The sequence below is a fragment of the Myotis daubentonii genome, chromosome 14, assembly GCF_963259705.1.
Source record: "Myotis daubentonii chromosome 14, mMyoDau2.1, whole genome shotgun sequence".
NCBI classification, from domain to species: Eukaryota; Metazoa; Chordata; class Mammalia; order Chiroptera; family Vespertilionidae; genus Myotis; species Myotis daubentonii.
In genome coordinates, this window is record NC_081853.1 from 47,002,716 (window position 1) to 47,023,695 (window position 20,980).

General features: G+C 38.1%; 1 protein-coding gene across 2 annotated transcripts in view; it reads right to left on the bottom strand.

Annotated features, from left to right (window-relative positions):
• DYNC1LI1 (dynein cytoplasmic 1 light intermediate chain 1) overlaps positions 1 to 20,887 on the bottom strand; it is a 33,120-nt gene extending 12,233 nt beyond the window's left edge. The window contains exons 1-5 of one of the 2 annotated variants that reach the window (XM_059664151.1): positions 20,653 to 20,887; positions 20,372 to 20,445; positions 4,961 to 5,077; positions 4,014 to 4,244; positions 1,861 to 2,030 (exon numbers count right to left, since the gene is read on the bottom strand). In XM_059664151.1, the coding sequence (XP_059520134.1) occupies positions 1,861 to 2,030; positions 4,014 to 4,244; positions 4,961 to 5,077; positions 20,372 to 20,445; positions 20,653 to 20,798 (738 nt within the window). In that variant the 5' untranslated portion in view covers positions 20,799 to 20,887. The remainder of the gene's footprint in view (positions 1 to 1,860; positions 2,031 to 4,013; positions 4,245 to 4,960; positions 5,078 to 20,371; positions 20,446 to 20,652) is intronic. The other variant, XM_059664153.1, reaches the window with a different exon arrangement.
• Between the last annotated feature and the right edge of the window lie 93 nt (positions 20,888 to 20,980).

A 20,980-nucleotide genomic window follows, 5' to 3' on the forward strand; every position in this document is an offset into this window, starting at 1 on the left:
TGACCTTCATTTCTCCTCTGGTGCCTTTTCACTCTCACTACAATTTCACCAATAGCAAAAAAAGGGGGGATTACAGGCTATTTTTTAAATGTTACCTGTACAATCAATGAAACAAATTCTAAATTCTACTTGCTACAGAAAAATGTTACAGAAAAAAAAGGCATGTTCAAATATTTCACCAAAACCTTTCTGAATTTAAGGTATAAAATCTAAAAATAAACACTCAATAATGCTCATTATACCTAATATTAGTTTGGGGTCAAATTTGACATGTAAAGAAATCTTTAAATGAAATAAGAGGATCTGGACCTAAGGCAAGAAGCTTAGTCTCTCTGAATCTCAATGTCTAGTTTTTAAGCCCAGTGGAACTACCATTCTTCATCCACTCCAGCACACACATTCTCCCATCCCCCTACATATTTTAAAAGCTCTTAAACTGAAGAACATCTGATGGTGCTTTAGATTCTGTGAAATATAGATGATCTCTTCTGGTTTGAAAGTTCTATGCATCTATGACATTATTTAATGATTTAGGTTCCTTTAAGCTTAACAGTTTTCTCCTTTGGAAATTTATGAAGCAAGTTGTTGTGTAATTGGCAGGAAAATATCTGCCAATAAACAACTCTTTGCCAAACAAAACAAAAACAAACCACACACAAAGAGGATCCTAGTGTGACAGTTTAAAAATAGTTTTAAAGAAAAGGTATAAGTAACAACTAAAGCAGGATCATCATTTGAAAAGCAGATAACAGACTTGATTTAAATGCTACCCTTCCCCAATTGTTATTGATAAATTTTGTAGTTTGTAAAGTAAAATGATAAATTTTTTTTATCATTTTTATCCCAAAGATGAATAAATTTCATACCCTCCTTCAATTATATTTGCAAATTTTATGTATTACAAAAAACATTAATAATTTTTGCCGAGGCCGGTTTGGCTCAGTGGATAGAGCGTCAGCCTGCGGACTGAGAGGTCCCGGGTTCGATTCCGGTCAAGGGCATGTACCTGGGTTGCGGGCACATCCCCGGTGGGGGATGTGCAAGAGGCAGCTGATTGATGTTTCTCTCTCATCGATGTTTCTAACTCTATCTCTCTCCCTTCCTCTCTGTGAAAAATCAATAAAATATATTAAAAAAAAACAAACATTAATAATTTTAGATCTCGAAAGGGTTTATTTGTTCTGTCATTTTCTTAACTATTCCATGACTTACAGACAATAAAGCCTTACTACTTAGGACCAGATGGTGAGAAGATAAACTTTATATATAAATAATTTTTAAAGGAAATTTGACTTTATTATAAAGTGTATATAATGACAGATTAAATGAACAGAATTTTGATTTTAGCAATCCTCTCAGAACCTCTTTAATAAATAAGTAAAAAGCCCCTGATAACTGCATATTAACTTTACATAATGAGTGCTTAAAAGCCTATTTTATTTTAGGTGTTAAAAGTAGATGTTTAAAAGTCTATTTTATTTTAAGTATATAATCTTCTGATATTAGGATATTAGTATTCCAATATTTAATGTGCAAATTTATAAAAATTAATAATTAACTTATCATCTTACCTGTGTTTATTTCTTTAAACTGATTGTATAATAAAGTCTAATTGGAATTTGGGAAATGATATTCAATCACAAAGAGAATATCCAAAGTAATGTTTTCTTTCAAAGAAACTATGATCAAGATCATAAAACCAGCATGTAAATATCATTCAATTATTTTAAACTATTATTTATATTTAAGAAAAATTATCTAGGAAAAATAATGTGTCAACTCCAAAAGGGGTCTGGGAAACAGAACAGTTGTTCATCCTGGGTTAATATCAGTAACAGAATCTCTAGGAAGCAAACTAACCTTTGTGCAAACTACTAGTACTGGAATGCCCAAGTTGTGTGTAAGTGTATCCGCACCCAGGGGTAAAACCACACTGTCGTCTTTGTCTTCCTGTGACATGGTATTTCTTCTCTGAGGAGAAGCTGGAAAATCTTCTCCTGGCTCTACGTATTCTTGAAAGTCTCTAATCACTGAAAATCAAAGTAAATAATTTAATACATAGTTTAGAAATTGCTTTATTTCAGCAGGTAGCTTTTTCTACCATAATCTAAATATATATTTTACTAGAGTTTATACTTGGTCTTGTGTAAAAGAAACAAAAAGGGTTTGTGAAAACTATTTCAAGGACAGTACAGAAACACTGATCCCACGTTAATTATTAGGAGGCAGAGTACAAGACTGAATGGCTCCAAAGAGTGGGATTCAACATAGGCATGGTTTAGTTTGTGCAAATTACTTTAGGAAAGTCACAATCTAGCTTTGTCTATCTTCTCTAATTCACGAGTACTGAAAAAGGATAAAAGAAAAATATATGTGTGAGGAAGGGGGAATTCCACAATTTAAATGACAATCCTAGATGATTTTCTAAATATTAGCTTCCTTCTCTAAACCCTTTATTCAGATCTTCTCCTTTTTACATAGGTGCAATCTTGGGCCACATTCATTCTTTAACCCTGGTGAGAATTAATGAGGTATTATCACCACTGATAAATTTTTACAACTCATTTGCAAGGTTGTCAAAATCTTCACTTAAAACAATGTGAATGTATCAAGAGCCTAAACAATATATACTTTGACTCAGTAATTATTCTTTGAGGAATTCTCAAAGAAACAACCAGTGATTCCTATATAAGACTGGGATTCCCATATAAGACTGCTTCTCATGTTTAAAAGCAAAACAAATCTGGAAACAAATTATCCACAACATAGGATTAAAACAGTATATGAGGGAATATTATACAGAGATATAAAGGAAGAAAGTATCTTAAACTTACATGGCGTCAAGGAAGAGGGAATCCTCAACACTTGAGCGCAGTTCCTCCAAGAAGAAAGGGACATGCATTTACCCTTAGCAACTTTGGTAGCTACTACCCTTCAAATCAAAGGCTGAAATCTAACAGTGCTTCTCAAGTTTTTAGCATGCACTCGAGTTTCTGATTTAGTAGTCTGGGGTGGGGCCTAAGAATGTGTATTTTCTGACTAGCTCCCGGCTGTACTGATACTGATGCTGGTAGTCCTGGGACCACTGCTGTAGTATAAATTTGGAGAGGGGGACAAAAACCCAAGGCAATGGCCAACAGGAAAGAAAGGTATAGATTAAGAACAGCTAGACATCTTTTTCAATGATTTAGGACATATATTCTCTTAAGTTTTCTGTTTCCTTGCATATAAATTACAGTAAGTGTCAATTCTCCCCAAAGTTATTATGAACTAACAATAACAAAGAAAAGCAGTATTCCATCTGTATATTTTCTTAAGCAAAGTACAACATTGACAAGTGAAGCACTATTGGTGAAATTCAGAACTGTGGCAACTGGTTTCAGTTGGAAATGACCCACATCATTTTCATAATTTCCATGAAAACTTCCAATTTACATGGGCATGTACAAACTATATTATGTACTTTGTGAATAAAACCAGCTTAACATCTTTATACAGGGTATCCCCCCAAAAAGATATATATTCACTTTGAATAATTGTAAAGGCAGTGTTTATTAAAATACATTTCATTTTCAAGATGTAATACAATCTACAGATATTGTGTATATACTTTTTTGGGGACACCCTATATTTAGGTTAACATCTTTTTGGACATATTTCATTTTGACAAGGTTGATAAGATTGTTCTGCTTATCAACAAGTGAACTGCTGAAAATGAGCAGCTGAAGATTCAGATTTTTTAAATCTTGAAAACAACTTTTAAAAATGAACACATATGGCCTTTTGGCAAAGGAGCTAAGGCACCTCTATGAAAGAGTCTGCCATTATGTAGATGTTTCCAATTTAAAACTATATTAAAATCTAGCATAGCATTTAAACTGAATTTCAAAAACAGAACTCACATTGTATTTCTTTCATTAAACTTTATTCAAAGTAAAAAATTCCCAACAATTATGATTGCCAGTTAGGAAATTTGTTTTTGAAATCTATATTAATATTTCTAGACTACTCACACTTTTGTTCCATTTCTTTCATTTCTTCAGGAGGAATTTTCAATTTGTCAATATGTTCTCTAACAACACTTGCCCATTTCTGTAAAGAATCCAAAGCAGTCCAAGGCTTTGACATATCAACAACCAGCATAATTAGAGTGTCCTTCAGAGAAATGGCATCCAGTGAAAATTTCAGGAGGCCCTTGTGATACAGATCTCCATCTAAGATCCACACATTACATCTTGTTTGATCTACAACAGACACAGGAAAGTTACCAAGGCAACAGGATTAAGTTATTTCATCATCCAACTAACAATACTTGGTATTTCAGATCATCTCCACAGGAGATGCCTCTTTTGACAAAGTTCAACTACTTAGGTCATATCTACCAATTTAGTAAAGGCCTATCAAATATTCAGGGAAATAATTTAACTGCCAACATGGAACACCAGCATCCTCTACTTCATATTTCTTAATCCCAAACCACAGACTGAATAACATGTTGCTATTCTTACCAGCAGCAGATAGAGCCATGCATATTCAAGATATTATATATAAAAATGAGAAGGCAAGTGATCTATAGAAGAAAAAAATGGTTGATCAGATAAGAAAAGCTGGGGAGATGACATTTTTATGTCAAAAAATGAAAAGGAGATAAAGGGGAGTCAGCAAACAATCATGGGATACTATTATTTCATCATCTGAGGGAAAATGAACTGAAAATTGATATTCTTCAATGAGAGCAAGAAAGCTGGTCTGCACACCAGAATACATTAGGATGTTTAAAAGTATCACTATATGAATCCCAATCCCAAACCAATAAACATATGCCTAAACATAACTATTTACCGATTGGCATGACATAGTAGGACTCTTAGTGAAAAATGGCACACTCAAGACTAATATGAGCAGCAGTGCACCTTGGAAAGACTTCAGAAAATTTAGTTTACAAATAGATGATATTCACCATCCCTGTCTTCATCATGAACATTTAAGTACAAATATTCCAATCCTCTTCCTTTCTTGTACTCCTCTATTCCCTGAATTTTTCTTATTAAGCTTGTTTTCCCAGCTCCATCTTCACCTGTAAAAAAAGAACAAATCTTTTAAATTATAATATGAAACACACACACATATGCTTTCTAGTGTAAAGTGAAAAACCTAATTGGAACTAGCTTCAATCGAAAGGGTAATTTGATGGAAAATAATCAGGAAACCATAGAGTTGAAGAGGCAGACGTTGCCTCCAGGATTTTCCCTCCCGGTGTCTCTGTTCCTCTTGTTAAGTCTCTGGTTCTATCCTGTTATAAATGGCTTCCTCTGTGGGTATTTTTCAGGAAGCTCAACTCATGTCATCACAGTTTAATCTACAAGGAACAAAATACTCTCAGTTTTCAGTTTGAAGAATATCAGGTAAACGCTCTTAAAAATATTAATAACAGCCCTAACCGGTTTGGCTCAGAGGATAGAGCATCAGCCTGGGGACTGAAGGGTCCCAGGTTCAATTCAGGTCAAGGGCATGTACATGTATGTTGGTTGCGGGCACATCCCCAGTAGGGGGTGTGCAGGAGGCAGCTGATTGATGTTTCTCTCTCATCGATGTTTCTAACTCTCTATCCTTCTTTCTCCCTTCCTCTCTGTAAAAAAATCAATAAAATATATTTTTTAAAATACTCATTTCTATTAAAAATATTAATAACAAAACACTCACATGATTTAAACTTGGCACAAGTTTTAAAAGTTTAAAACTAGGCTAGCTATCCAATGTTTTGGTGAGGATTTTTTTAAAATTGTGACTATTTAAATACTATATGTTACTGTTTCATAAACTTAGTTATTAGCAATATTATGTTAATAGTAGTTCCTTGGATCTAAGGACTTATTCCTGGAGATTCATGAGTTCTCTGAGAATTTAAAAATTGTTTTCATTTTCATGTTAAGTTTTTTAAAAATTATATATATCTTAGATCTTCTGAATGACCATCTTTATATTTAAATGCTGCAACAAGACTACAGTACCCACCTCTGCATTGGTATTTATAACCCTACTGTGCCAAGCTGAGACAGAACAAGCATGCCAAACTAAAAAAAAAGTGTCATAGAGCTGTCAGTTCTATATTCAGTTGTACTGGCCAGACTGGTTCTTTTTATAAACCATTTTCCAACACTTCATAGCAATAAATAGCTTTAAATAGACAATAAAGAACTTTTCATTAAATGAGTACTTATTTTTTTAGTACTATTATTGTAGTGTACTATTAAAACAGCCCATCAAAATAACAGATTGGGTGGAAAACAGTAATATGCATGATAATGACAATGATTCCTATGATGATCCATAATACTTAAAAATGAAAATAATAAAGTAAAATATGTAAGTATTTATGTCTACTATTAAACCCAAATGGCATTTAATTTCAGTAAACATATATATATTTCTTCTTCTTCTTTTTAATCCTCACCCAAGAAGTGAGGATATTTTTTCCGTCGACTTTTAGAGAGTGGAAGAGAACAGGGAGGGGAAGAGAGAAACATTGATATGGGATTGGTTACTTCCTGGTCTAGGGGCAGGGATAGAACCTGCAACCCAGGTACATACCCTTGACTGAGAATCAAACCTGTGACCATCCAGTGTGCAGGCTGACTCTCTAACCACTTAACAACACCGGCCAGGACAGTTCTATAGTTTTAATGGCATTTAATTTATAATTCATTTTAGTTTTATAATTGTTCAAGAACTATAAACAAAAAGAATTTAAAGAATTTATATCTATTCACTTCAATAGCATGAAAATTAGACAAAAATAATTTAAGTCACTGGGTAAGGAGGTCTATGAAAACCTTTTACAGGGAGTCTGACTAGGCAGAGTAGAGGCTCCTTATGGTAGTGAAACTATTCTGTATAAACCAGTGATGGTGATCCTTTTGAGCTCGGCGTGTCAGCATTTTGAAAAACCCTAACTTAACTCTGGTGCCGTGTCACATATAGAAATTTTTTGATATTTGCAACCATAGTAAAATAAAGACTTACATTTTTGATATTTATTTTATATATTTAAATGCCATTTAACAAAGAAAAATCAACCAAAAAAATGAGTTCGCGTGTCACCTCTGACACGCATGTCATAGGTTCGCCATCACTGGTATAAACTATAATGGTAACCAAATGTCATTATACATTTGTGAAAACCCATATAATGTACACCACCATGAGAGAGCCCTCTTGTAAACTATGGACTGCAGGTGATAACTGAAAGGTTAAAGTGGATAGGGTCTGTCTAACAATAACAAGTCAATGTCAGTTCATTGATTGTGATAAATGTGACACTGTGTGGGATGTCGATAATGGGGGAAGTTTTGCAAATGTGGGGACAGGGAATATTCAGAAACTCTCTGTGCTTCCCACTCAATTTTGCTGTGAACCTAAACCTGCTCTAAAAAATAAAGTTTATTAACTTAAAAAAGTACCTGAGTCTGTCCTAGAAAAAAAGAAGAATCAAGATTTTTCTTATGGCCGAAACCGGTTTGGCTCAGTGGATAGAGCGTCGGCCTGCGGACTGAAGGGTCCCAGGTTCGATTCCGGTCAAGGGCACGTACCTTGGTTGCGGGCACATCCCCAGTGGGGAGTGTGCAGGAGGCAGCTGGTCGATGTTTCTCTCTCATCGATGTTTCTAACTCTCTATCTCTCTCCTTTCCTCTCTGTAAAAACTCAATAAAATATATTTAATAAAAAAAAAAAAGATTTTTCTTATGGCAGGTTACTTTCCTGAAAGGAATCCTCTGAGTTAAAATGACACTAATTGAAAAAATGATTACCCCACAGAAATAATATTATGTACTGTAAGCAAAAATTTAGTGCCCAGACTTATGATAGAAGCTTACAACAACAATACAATGTTCAAAAAGAATTTTCTAAAGTATATATAGATCCATAAAAATAGGCAGTAATTACATGAAACTTCATTTAATTTGACACAAGAATAAAAACCGTAATATCAGCTAGAAATAATCACTGATAATTTGGTTATCTCTATTGGTGATACCATGAGTGATTCTTTAAATAACAAGTTTGCATCTTCCTTTTAGTTGATCTAATTCCAATTTTAAAGGTTTAATAGGCTCAGAACAGATTCTGAGCCCAAATTCACGACGTCAAAAATATTGTCAATCTTAACCACATGTGCTCACTATTTTAAGTTCTTGCAACCAGCACTAGAGCATAGATATTTCCTTTTTCTAAGGACTGAATATAAGATACTCTTGAGACCAGAGTGCTTGTTTTTCATCATTCATTTTACTGGACTTATGGTTCTCAAAAATGTATCAGACTCACCCGGGGGGCTGGTTAAAGCACACACACTGCTGGACCTCCCCTCCTGAGGTTCTGATTCAGTAAGCCAGGGGTGGGGCCTGAGAATCTCCATTTCTAACAACTTCCCAGTGTCGAGAACCAGTGCAATAGACTCACTACACTAAGCCAAGCAATAGGAATACAAATATCCTTATGTCAAAGTCACTGTCCTCTAGGAGCTCATAAATTTGAGAGAGAAAACAAACAGGATATGATTTCAAGATACTGTCATTAGGACCACACTAGAGATTAGTGACAAACTAGGAAGCCAGCCCTAAGGGAGTATTCTGGTTTTGCTTGGAACTCAGAAAAGGCTTTGAAGAGAAGGTAACACTTTAGCCAAATCTTGTACTGTAGTGGTAATGAGCCATGGAAGAGTTAGTCAAAGTAAGGAAAGCACATACAGAGGTTGGAGGCAAACAAGTGTCCTTCTAGAAAGGACAAATAATTTGCATGCACGAAATTTAAAATGTAAGGGGAAAAGCCAGAAAGTGAGAACAAATAGGGGATGCAGATCATGAAGGGCATGTTATGCCAAGCTGAGATGGTTAAACTTTATCCTGAAGATAATGGGAAGCCACTGGCAGTGTTTCGGTATTTTGGAAAGACCACTATGGCAAAAGTGTGAAAAACTGACTGACAAGGGTAGGTTTAGTAGTAAGGAGACTAGATAAGAGACTATTATTGGAGTCCTCCACGAAATGAGGTAGGTCTGAACTAAGGTATTAGCCTGGGAGTGGGGACAGCTGCACTCGAAGGCTGACTTGATTGGGAGTTAGCAGAGATGAGAAAGGCATAGAAGTCAGACAAGACTCTCCATTGTTACAACTTCAGTAACACTGCCCTCTCCTATTCTACCACTTACACTGATGAGGTCGAACCTAAGTCTTCCCTGCACATTGCTCTTTTATCCCCACCCCACATTTGTGTTCCCCAGCATTCCTTCTTCAGTCCTCTACTCTTCTCGCTGCACATGGAACTCCAGGAGGATCTCCATGCATGACTTCAATACCACCTATAACCTAGTGACCCACAGATTTCCTTCCAGGCCCAGCCTCTTCTGAACTGCTTGCTAGATGTAACTACTTGGGTGTCCCATAAATACCTCAAATCTCAACATGCACAAAAGCAGTATCATTATCTTGCCACCTTTCCCCAACACACTCACTTATACAATTATTAACATAAGACTCCAACCTCAAGGCCTTTATAGCCACTGTTTCCTCTACCTAGAACATGCTCTCTTCAGAAATCCATATGTTGCTTAACCTTCTTCCTACCTTCCCCCAACTATCATTCCTCAGGCAGGCTGTCCCTAACCACCTGATTTAAAATCACAACTGCCCAACATTCCTATATGCCTTCCTATATGTTTTACTTTTTTTCCATTGAGCTTATGAACATAATACGTATTTTACTTATGTATTTCCCCTACCCCCAAAAGCTCCAGAGGAACAGGTATTTTGTGTTTTCTTTGCTGCTGCAGCCCCAGTGCCCAGAGAGTGCCTGTGACTAAATCAGCTTTAGTGGCCAAACCATTTAAGAAAAAAAATCACTGAATTCCAAGTTATTTATAAAACAGCACATAGTGCCTAATAGTTTGAGGAGTTAAAAAAAAACAAAAACTACATATGTATTTCATTGTATGCAATTAATATACCTTTCAAGTGGCAAGTAGGGCAATGGAGCCTGAGTGATTTCAAACACTGATGAAAGAATTCATCAGCCAATTGTCAATCAACTATAAGAAAGCTTTAAAGCTTTATCTTCAGTTCCTTGGCCTTCAGCTGGCAGTGAAACAGACATACCAGCTTTGCATGTGCCAGCCAAATAGTTAATGATCTGTAAACATACACTTCCACAAATAGAGTTCCTACTTAAACAAGCTAATACGAAAGTCCTTCTATAAAGCAAATAACCCTTTAGTGATGATGTTAAAATTATTCTCTAAATATTTTTAAATGTTTTTACCTAAATTTACACTTATATTAAATTTTCTTAAAGAAGGATATCTTTAAAAAAAAATCAAAACATTTCATTAGATCAAATTCTATTCTAATAAAGCCATTTTCACGCCCTCATCCCAGTATTGGGAAACTTCCTATAAAGAACTAGGTAGCAAATATTTTAGTCTTTGCAGGTTACATAAGGTCTCTGTCACATATTCATCTTTGTGTTCTTCCTCCCCCCGCCCCCCCACCCCCGCAACTCTTAAAAATGTGAATAAACAAACCCCATTCTTAGCTTGCTGGCCACATAAAAATAGCATACAGGCCAAAGCCTGTCCCAGTAGATAGACCAAAGGAGGAAAGGCTTGTTAATCAGATTACAGTGAAATTCTCCATAGCAAATAAACCTGTATTCCAAATTATTTGTCTGAACCAAGTCCAAATTAGTCACTCTCTGTGAGCCAAGTATAAGATCCAAGTACTTCAGTTTTACCATAAAGCAACAACAGCCATCAAGTCTCACTTCTTCGCTCAAATTTGAAAGCCAAATTGATTACAAAAGAAAATCTCCTTAAACAGTCACCAAAACAGTGTAGGAGTAAAGGTGTGCTCATAATACTGTTTCATCTCCCCAACAGATCTCTAATTCAACAACAAGATGTAATGTCCATAAACTTTACAATGATAGTTATCAAACAGATTAAAAACAAGGAGATTAAGAAGATATAATTTCTAACTGCAGCATTGTACCATTATTCGAAGAACCTGGACAAGTCAGGTATTTCCATTTGTTCCCTCCACCCCTCTTCTAAATAAAGGTGGTAAGACCAGGCACTATGGAGATGGCTTTAAAGCTGTATAACTATTACTATTCATTACTTCTTGATCAATGATACATTAGAAATAAAATTCCTTTATAAATCAATGGTGTTTTAAAAAGACGTAAAAACATTAGCCATGTAAAAATGAGCAGTCAAAGCAAAAACACTTCAGTATACATTAATAATAGTTATCTTGAACACTTCAATGTATGCCACTGTTTGAAGTGTTTTACAAACATCTCATATAATCCTCATGATAATCCTAAAAGGTAAATATTATAGTCTGAAAGATTAAGCAACTTGCTAAAGAAAGGTTATGATCTGAATCCAGTAATGCTCCTAAACCCTATGACACTACCATTGTTCCTAGAGCAGCTTCTAGTCTTGACCAGCTCAATATTAGCAGGGATGACAAAAGGTAAAATTAAGCAGTACTCTGCCTTCCTTTTCTCCGTTTCCTCCCCTGTTGTCCTGAAGGCTAAAGTACTATACTCTTCTTGCTCCGCACAGGTTTGTGTGCCTGATGCCTGCATTCTACACAGAACTTTGATTCACATTTCCTTACCTCTGTTGGACACATTATGATTCATAGCATCTTGATAATCTTAATCAGAACAGAGGGAATTCTAGCCTGCCATATTCCTTCTTTATCCAAGTGAGATATCAACATTGTAAAGTTGACATTTTTTATTTGGCCTTGCATGATGTAAAGTAAATTATCCTATTTTATCTGAAAGCTCTGATGACAAAAGCTATGAGGGGTCTTCACTGGAACTACTTTTGAGCTCAGACCTTCTGCATGGCCTCCCATAGGTTATCTGGATGACCCAGGCAACATGGGGGCTTTGGTCTGCTCCCCATTTCACAAAGAGTGTCCCCTCCCTTGTCTCAGTCAGCAAGGCTGGGAGAAGCTGTTGTTAACTAGCTGCAGCATCTGCACCCAGTGGTTGCAGATAAACATTTATGCATGGCTGTTCAAGACTACATCCTTCCAATACGTTAAGGAGTGCCTATATAATGGAAAGTTAGACCAGTGGTTGGCAAACTGCGGCTCGCGAGCCACATGCGGCTCTTTGGCCACTTAAGTGTGGCTCTTTCACAAAATACCATGTGCGGGTGTGCACGTACAGTGCGATTGAAACTTCGTGGCCCATGCGCAGAAGTCAGTATTTTGTGGAAGAGCCACACTCAAGGGGCCAAAGAGCCGCAGTTTGCCGACCACTGAGTTAGACAAACCCAATTTTGAATCCTAGCTCAGCTAGGGCTCAAAATCCTCCTCTGTAAAACAGTGAACATGCTACATAATAAAACACTTATCAGAACACCCAAGTAACAGGAATACCAGTAATACATGTTTCCATCCCATTGGCTGGCCAAGGCCCTACCTTTGAATACTATCATTCAGCAATCCACATTACATAAAAAAATAAGAACTTGTACTTTCTCATTTCCCTCACGCTCACAGACTGACTAGACATGAACTGGAAACTACTGTTTAATTCAACAAACATTTACGAAGGTCAATAAATGCTAATCCCAATGGTTATTAACAGTTCCTATGCTCCCAAAGGTCAAAGTCACACTAAAGCAATAACGCTTAATCAACAAATTTGATACATATTCTACAATTAAATTGACTTAAAATTAAGTTGGCAATTTTTAACCTACCTACCAGATAGGCAAAGATTAAAATGAATAATGCTCAGCATTGCCAATTATGCTAGACAAACAAATACTCTCAAATACTGACGGTGGGAATGTAAATGGTACAATGTTCCCAGAAGACTGTTTGGTAATATATACTAGTATAACGGCTTAAAAGATATATACTTTTGACCTAGCAATTCAACTTACAGGAATTTATCCCAAAGAATACTGAGCAAACAGAAAATAAAGTATAACAATAAATAATCTACCAATCAATTATTATTATTCCCAAAGAATACTGAGCAAATAGAAAATAAAGTATAACAATAAATAATCTACCAATCAATTATTATTATGGTATAGCCATAGATGTTATTCAGCCAATGGAAGGGAGAAATCCATATCTACTGCCATTTAAAAACAACCCTGATTCATAAAATAAATTTTAAAAATCTGATTTCAAAACAGTATATAAGGTATCAATGAGCCTGTTTTGTTTAAATACACACATAGAAAAAATGAAGTGATTATCTCTAGATGGGATCATACATTATTTTGATTTCTTTGTCAAATTTTTCTCTATCTAGCAAAAAATATGTAACACTTATATAATTTAAAATAATGAGTCCTAATTTTGAGATGAAGATGTTTTAGACATACTTTCTTTTCATGCTTTTAATCCCACGAAGTCTGAAAGAACCTCAATGAGCATGTCAATAGGTTATTATTTGCCCACAATCCCCCAGCTTCAAATGGTAGGAAGGCTGACTACCAGACCTGGTAAATCTAGGTGAGGACTCCACCAAACCTGAGCTGCCATGGTCCTTTTCACCAAGTTTTTACTGCATCACGTTCCTTTGTCCACAGCCGCCAGTGTTTTCTCCTCCTTACTCTACTTAGCAAAATTTTATTCAGATACCACCATTTCATCAAAATAATATGTGACCCTTTTACCAATTATTTCATGCTGATATATTTGATTTTTACCATTTTGAATCTTTTCCCACAGGAGTTTATAAGCTCCTGGAGGGTAGGGGACCAAGTCCTAGCCCTACTTTTCCCCATATGACTCAGCAAAGTATTTTATGCACAGCACGTTCTGATGAATGTTTGATGAATAAATGAATAAAGAGGTAACCTGTGAGGTCTTTCTAACAGCCACTGTTCTGGTTTTACAAATAAAATAAAGCCCAAAAAGGTTAGTTCATGGTCACTCGCTAATTAATAAAAGATAGAGTCCCATGCTGAATTTGGGTCCTTTCTTTTTCCTAACTCAAAGCTCTTCTCAGTTTTGCATTTTCAAAGTTCTTTTGCTGACATTTTCTCATGTGGATTTCACACCAGCCGAATTACCACTCTACCTTGATGGTCTTTAATCCCAGCTTCTCAGAAGATTAACAGTTTCACACTGAACAATCTCATCTTTAGAGTCAGGCCTCACATAGAAAACCATCCACTTCTCCCCCTAGCTTATTTGGCTCAGTGGATAGAGCATGGGCCTTGGGACTGAAGGTCCTGGGTTCAATTCTGGTCAGGGCATATGCCTGGGTTGTAGGCTCAGTCCCCAGTAGGGGGCGTGCAGGAGGCAGCCAATCAATGCTTCTCTCTCATCATTGTTTCTGTTGCTCCCTCTCCCTTACTCTCTAAAATCAATAAAAAATATATATTTAAAAAAAAAGAAAAACATCCACTTCTCCACAAGTTACTTCTCTAAACAGATCTCTAGTTCCACCATGTATGTATATATTGAGGTTTCCTACTTGCAATACTTCAAGCATAATAGAAGCTAGTTTTATTCCTGAATAAGAAAGACCGTTTCAAACATACTTCCTGATGATGTTCAGCATTATGTGGGATTTCTTGGCTGCACACTATCCTGAACTAGTGCCTTCAGGGAAAAATCTAGAGACTCTAGATTTCTTCCCGGTGTGGAATCAAACAGCTCACAACTACAAGGAAATACTTTATTAATTAATATGTTAATTCTTCAAAATGTTTCTTTAAATATATTTAATAACTCAAAAGCTTTAGAATTTAAAAATATTTGACTGTCAGATCAGACATTAGCGATCACTAAATCCAAATATCTTTTTAAAGTCTTTATTGTTGAAAGTTTTACAGATTTACGGCCCGAACCAATATGCTCAATTAATATTTGACAAAGGAGGCAAGAACATACAATGGAGCCAAGATAGTCTCTTCAATAAATGGTGTTGGGAAAATTGGACAGATATATGCAAGAAAATGAAACTAGACCACCAACTTACACCATACACAAAAATAAACTCAAAATGGATAAAGGACTTAAATGTACGACAGGAAACCATAAAAATTCTAGAAGAATCCAAAGGCAACAAAATCTCAGACATATGCCGAAGCAATTTCTTCACTGATACAGCTCCTAGGGCACTTGAAACTAAAGAAAAAATGAACAAATGGGACTACATCAAAATAAAAAGCTTCTGCACAGCAAAAGAAACCATCAACAAAACAACGAGAAAACCCACTGTGTGGGAAAATAATATTTGCCAATGTCATATCTGATAAGGGCCTAATCTCCAAAATTTATAGGGAACTCATACAACTTAACAAAAGGAAGATAAACAATCCAATCAAAAAATGGGCAAAGGACCTAAATAGACACCTTTCAAAAGAGGACATTCAGAAAGCCAAGAGACATATGAAAACATGCTCAAAGTCACTAATCATCCGAGAGATGCAAATCAAAACAGCAATGAGGTACCATCTCACACCTGTCAGACTGGCTATCATCAACAAATCAACAAACGACAAGTGCTGGAGAGGATGTGGAGAAAAAGGAACACTTGTGCACTGCTGGTGGGAATGCAGACTGGTCCAGCCACTATGGAAGACAGTATGGAGTTTCCTTAAAAAACTGAAAATGGAACTCCCATTTGACCCTGTGATCCCACTTCTAGGAATATATCCCAAGAAACCAGAAACACCAATCAGAAAGGATATATGCACCCCTATGTTCATAGCAGCACAATTCACCATAGCTAAGATCTGGAAACAGCCTAAGTGCCCATCAGTAGATGAAGGATTAGAAAACTGTGGTACATCTACACGATGGAATACTATGCTGCTGTAAAAAGGAAGGAACTCTTACCATTTGCAACATCATGGATGGAACTGGAGAGCATTATGCTAAGTGAAATAAGCCAGTCAATAAAGGAAAAATACCACATGATCTCACTCATTCATGGACAATAGAGACCATTATAAACTTTTGAACAATAATAGATACAGAGGCAGAGCTGCCTCAAACAGATTGTCAAACTGCAGCGGGAAGGCCGGGGAGGGTTGGGGGGCAGGAGGTAGGGGGGTAAGAGATCAACTAAAGGACTTGTATGCATGCATATAAGCATAACCAATGGACATAAGACACTGGGGGATAGGGGAGGCTAGGGGACTGTCTAGGGCGAGGGGAAAAAAAATGGACACATATGTAATACCCTTTGTAATACTTTAAGCAATAAATAAAAAAAAAAGGGAAAAAAAGAAAAAAAAGAAAGTTTTACAGATTTAAATCCAAATATCTTAATTTACAGATGATAAAGATAAAATATACATGGTTTACCAAAGGGCCAGCTAGTTTTCATTAATCCATGCTACCTCAAATCAGAAAGTGATACTGATGACCTATCTATAAGCCAGGGGTCCGGGTCTCCATAAGTTATCTTAGTAGACAATGAATTCAATTAATCTAAAGCAAGGAGATTTTTTGCAATGAAACTGATACAACAGAAGAATCAGATTAAATTCCTTAATAACTGCTAAACACCTTCTTACGTTTCCTACAAAGAAAGCTCTCTTTTCCTCTAGGGAGCTAGTCCAGCGTATAGGTTAAGAATGCTGACTCTGGGTCCAGGTGCACAATTTAGAATTCTTCCGTTGCCTCTTTCTGGCTGTGTAGCCCTATGGCAATTTACTTAACAGCTCTGTGTCTACTTCGTGATGTTTAAAGGAATAATCAGAGTATGTAAACAATCATACATGGCTAGTACATGTAAGTATTCTATTAATGTTAGTCATTATTATAATTATTATTTCCCTTAGGGCGTTTTCTTATCAAAACATGGGAAAGTACCCAAGATATGAAGAAAGTGCTCTTAAAAGCAGCTATTAATATGTAATTACGATCACTGTAGTAAAATATTGATTAAACATGAAGGGTAAAATTGAAAAAATAGTCCCTAAAAGGACAATTTATGAGTCAAATCCTACTTAATAAACATGCACAAACACACACAAAACATGCAGAAGAAGTTTTGCCTTTGATGTTCAAAAACAAACTTTGCTGAAGCTCTTTCTCAATGGTTAAACACTAATGTCACAGTGTTTGGGAGTTTCGATAGGGGTCAGGCCTCGGTAGTTAAATGACTGCTTAACCACAAGTGCCACAGCCAGAGTGATGTCTCTTACTAAGCTACATCCTAGAATTCCACAAATATTTGGATTTTAATTTCACTCAAAGATAGCCCTTTTTTTAAGTCCTCACCTGAGGATATTTTTTCCATTGATTTTTAGAGAAAGTGGAAGGGAGGGAGAAAGCGGGGGAGAGAAACATCGATGTTAGAGAGACACATCCGTTGGTTGTCTCCCGTACACACCCTGACTGGGGGCCTGGGATCAAACCCGTAACCCAGGTACTACCCTTGACCAGAATCGAACCCGACACCCTTTGGTTCAAGGGCCAATGCTCTAACCACTGAACAACTGGCCAGGGCCAAAGACAGCCTTTTAAAGTTATGCAGTAGAAAGAGTACATAGCACTCTCCCTTGCAGGAACTTCTATCAAGTTGGAAAGTCATGCCAGAGTCACAGAACACAGGATCTCTATAGCTATGCGACCTGGGAACACTCACTTAAAAGGTCTCTAAAATTCATTACCTCATCCAAAAACTGGCACTAACGTCTATCTTCCAGGTTTGGGGGGAGGGGAGTGGATGTAGGGGGAACAAGGAGAATGAGGAGGTAAACTAAGATTTATATGAAAATGCTTCAAAAAAAAAAAAAGAAAAAGAAAATGCTTCGAGAACAGCTCACACATTGCCAATCCTGACCCTCTTCTCCCATAGGCAAGGAATGAGAGAGGAGGACAAGTAGCAAGCTACGGTTAAACTGCAATTTGTGTCTAGGATACATTAAGCTTTGATCATCATTCCTATTCTAGGTTGTTTCTGGAAATGTAAAACCTTGTTATAGTCTCAGATTTGTTTTTTAAATGTGGGACTCCAGATATCCCCATAATTCATGAAAGGCATATTAGGGTCAATCATCCTCCTGCCTAGCAGCTTCAAACTCATAACAAAGAAAACCACAATCCCTATTGATATACTTTTTCCCTCAACCAGCACAGACTGAATGCTGCCATAGTAAAATGTCTTTAAGAAATCTTTAGGGGTATGTTAGGAAATTAATCCTATTTCTACAATCAGTCTAAAAATCTATTAGCTTCTTCCAAAGCTAAAAAGACTTTGATGAAAATCCCAATAGTACTCAGATAAAAATTTTGCATTTCAAGCTCGTATGACTTGATATTAAATGGAGCTTTATAAACTATTAAGCTCATAAAAAAGGAAATTTAATCTATCCTAAGTATGGAGGAATGGAAGAGTCTGGGGCCTCTAAATACACTCAGTCCCATGCACTGACCCGGAGTCAAAAGAAGGGTGTTGTTTTTTTTTAAAGCATGCTTAAAAAAAAAACACAAAACATGGTGCAACTTCAGTGCAAATCAGAAACATCAAGAAATGAACAAAACTGTCACTTTTGTTTCATGACAAACAGAACCATCCAAGTAATATCTAATGCACAGGAATAACTGGGAGGAACTTATAAAATAAAAACAAAATTCAAGAATCTTATCTTTACAATGGAAATATTTGAAAAGAAGTCTTATTTAACTTTAATTAAATATAATTCACTTCAATGAAGTCATTGTCTTAAGTCCACTCTAATATACTAATCAATAGTAATTTAAATTAGTAAATTTCAAAATATTTTCTGGATTTTTTATTTAGTTTTGCTTTTGGATCCTAATCTATCCTTGCCATATAAATATCACTGATGCAGGCACTAATTCAATTTTTTTTAAAAAGAGTTCTGAGAAAATATTTTCTAATCCAGTTAAAACAAATCCACCATAAAAAGTCACTGTGCTGTTATAACTTGACCTGACCCTAGGAGGTAGGCACTATTATTCCTACAACATCCATTTCAAAGATGAAGAAACTGCCCTGGCCGGTTTGGCTCAGTGGATAGAGCGTCGGCCTGCGGACTGAAGGGTCCCGGGTTTGATTCCGGTCAAGGGCATGTACCTTGGTTGCGGGCACGTCCCCAGTGGGGGGTGTGCAGGAGGCAGCTGATGGATGTTTCTCTCTATCCCTCTCCCTTCCTCTCTGTAAAAAATCAATAAAATATATTTTTAAAAATAAATAAATAAAGATGAAGAAACTGAGGTTTATAGATGTAAAATCATGCTTAAGATCACTCAGCTAGTAAGGTAAAAACTAATTTTCCAACTAGCTACGTGTAACCTTTAAAAGAACAGAACTTCACTAATCACATTCTAGCGTGGCAGCAGTTCATGCGAAAGAAGTAATCTGCTTCCATCGAAGCACACCTATTAAAAGCAGACCCTGTCAAATAGGTTTGACCTGTTTCCTATTTTTAGATGTGCACAGCAAAAATATCTGGAGACATCAATAACCAAACTTTTAAAATTTAACCATCATCTTCTAAGCCAGAACCTCACATGTGAAAATAGGGAAGAAATATCGCATATGTAAATGACTCAGGAGCCACGCCTGTGAAAGCATGAAGCTGTGAATTGTTGTCCCTCGCTGTCCTCTACCCCACCCCCAGAATCAATCAAGAAACAAAATACATAACTTCCAGAGAACAAACAAGAGATACACAGAACAGGCAGGAGAATTGAGCCATTAGACCAGGCTCCTCGGTCCATCCCTTTGGCCCGAAGGGCTGAGCTCTAAAGGTGCTCTACTGCCATTTATAAATTTCACAATTGTGACGGTTAGAGAGGCGGCTGCAACATGAGCCCACATTGTCCGTGAAAAAAGCTGAAGGAGAACATTTTATCCCGACTCCCTGGTCCCATTTCTAGCTTCTCTGTCAATTATACAAAGAGGCGGCTATTAAAGATTAATGGCATGCATGCCATTTGCACTGGAGCTCTCTCCAGAACGAGCCTCCTGCTACCGATTTTTGTGATGAGAGGGAAAAGGTCCTTATTTTCTAGAAAAACCCCAAGCCACTGGAACCGCTCCGATAGGCTGCCGGCTTCTGTCCTTGCCAGAGGTGGCTGCTCGGGCCTCCCCCCATGCCGAGGAGGTGGAAGAGCTCGGGAAGGGCGGGTCCCCGCAGGTCCTGGGGCAGGGGTCCGGCTTCTCCGCTCCCCCCAGCTGTCAGCCACAGGTCGGCGGCGGGGCGGCGGGGCGGGGCCCGGGTCCACAGTCCGCACAAAGCGAGCCGGCGGGCGGCGGGCGGACCGGACCCGGCGGGATGGGGGCCGGCGGGGCAGGGCGGGGTGGAGCGAGGCGAGGAGGTGCAGGGGGGGACACTTACCCAGCAGCAGGACGTTCTTCCCCGCGGGGAGCTTGGATCGCGAGCGGGTGGAGACCTCGCTGAGGATGCAGGACCTAACGGGGAGCAAGGCGCACGCTGAGGCCGGGGGCTGAGGCCACCGCGCGGGAGGGAGGGATGGACACGGCCTCGGCGCGCCTGGGCGGGGGCTGCGGAGGACGCAGTGGCCTGGGCCCGGCGCCGAGCTCGGGCGGGCACGGATCCCCAGGCGCCCGCAGGGCCGGGAGTGCTAGCGGGGACCCAGGGAGGGGTGGGGTCGTTACCAAAGGTTCTGCCCGTCCTCGTCGTCGCCTGCTGCAGCGCCGCCGTTGCCCGAGGTTAGCTCGTTGGCCAAGGAGCCGCCCGTGTAAGTCGAGGCTAATCCCGGCGGAGAAGAGCCGAAGGAGCTGACTCGCCCCACAGCCGCCATTTTGGTCGGGAATCACACCACTCCCGGCAAAGCTGAATGAGCGAGGCGGCCGCGGCAGCGGCGGCGGGAACCCGGATATGGAGCGTTCGGCGCACGGGAGCGGGGCGTGGCCTGTGGGGGCGGAGTCCGAGCTCTGCAGGGACTGAAGGGAGGGTGCGAGCACGGACTGCGCGTGCGCCACA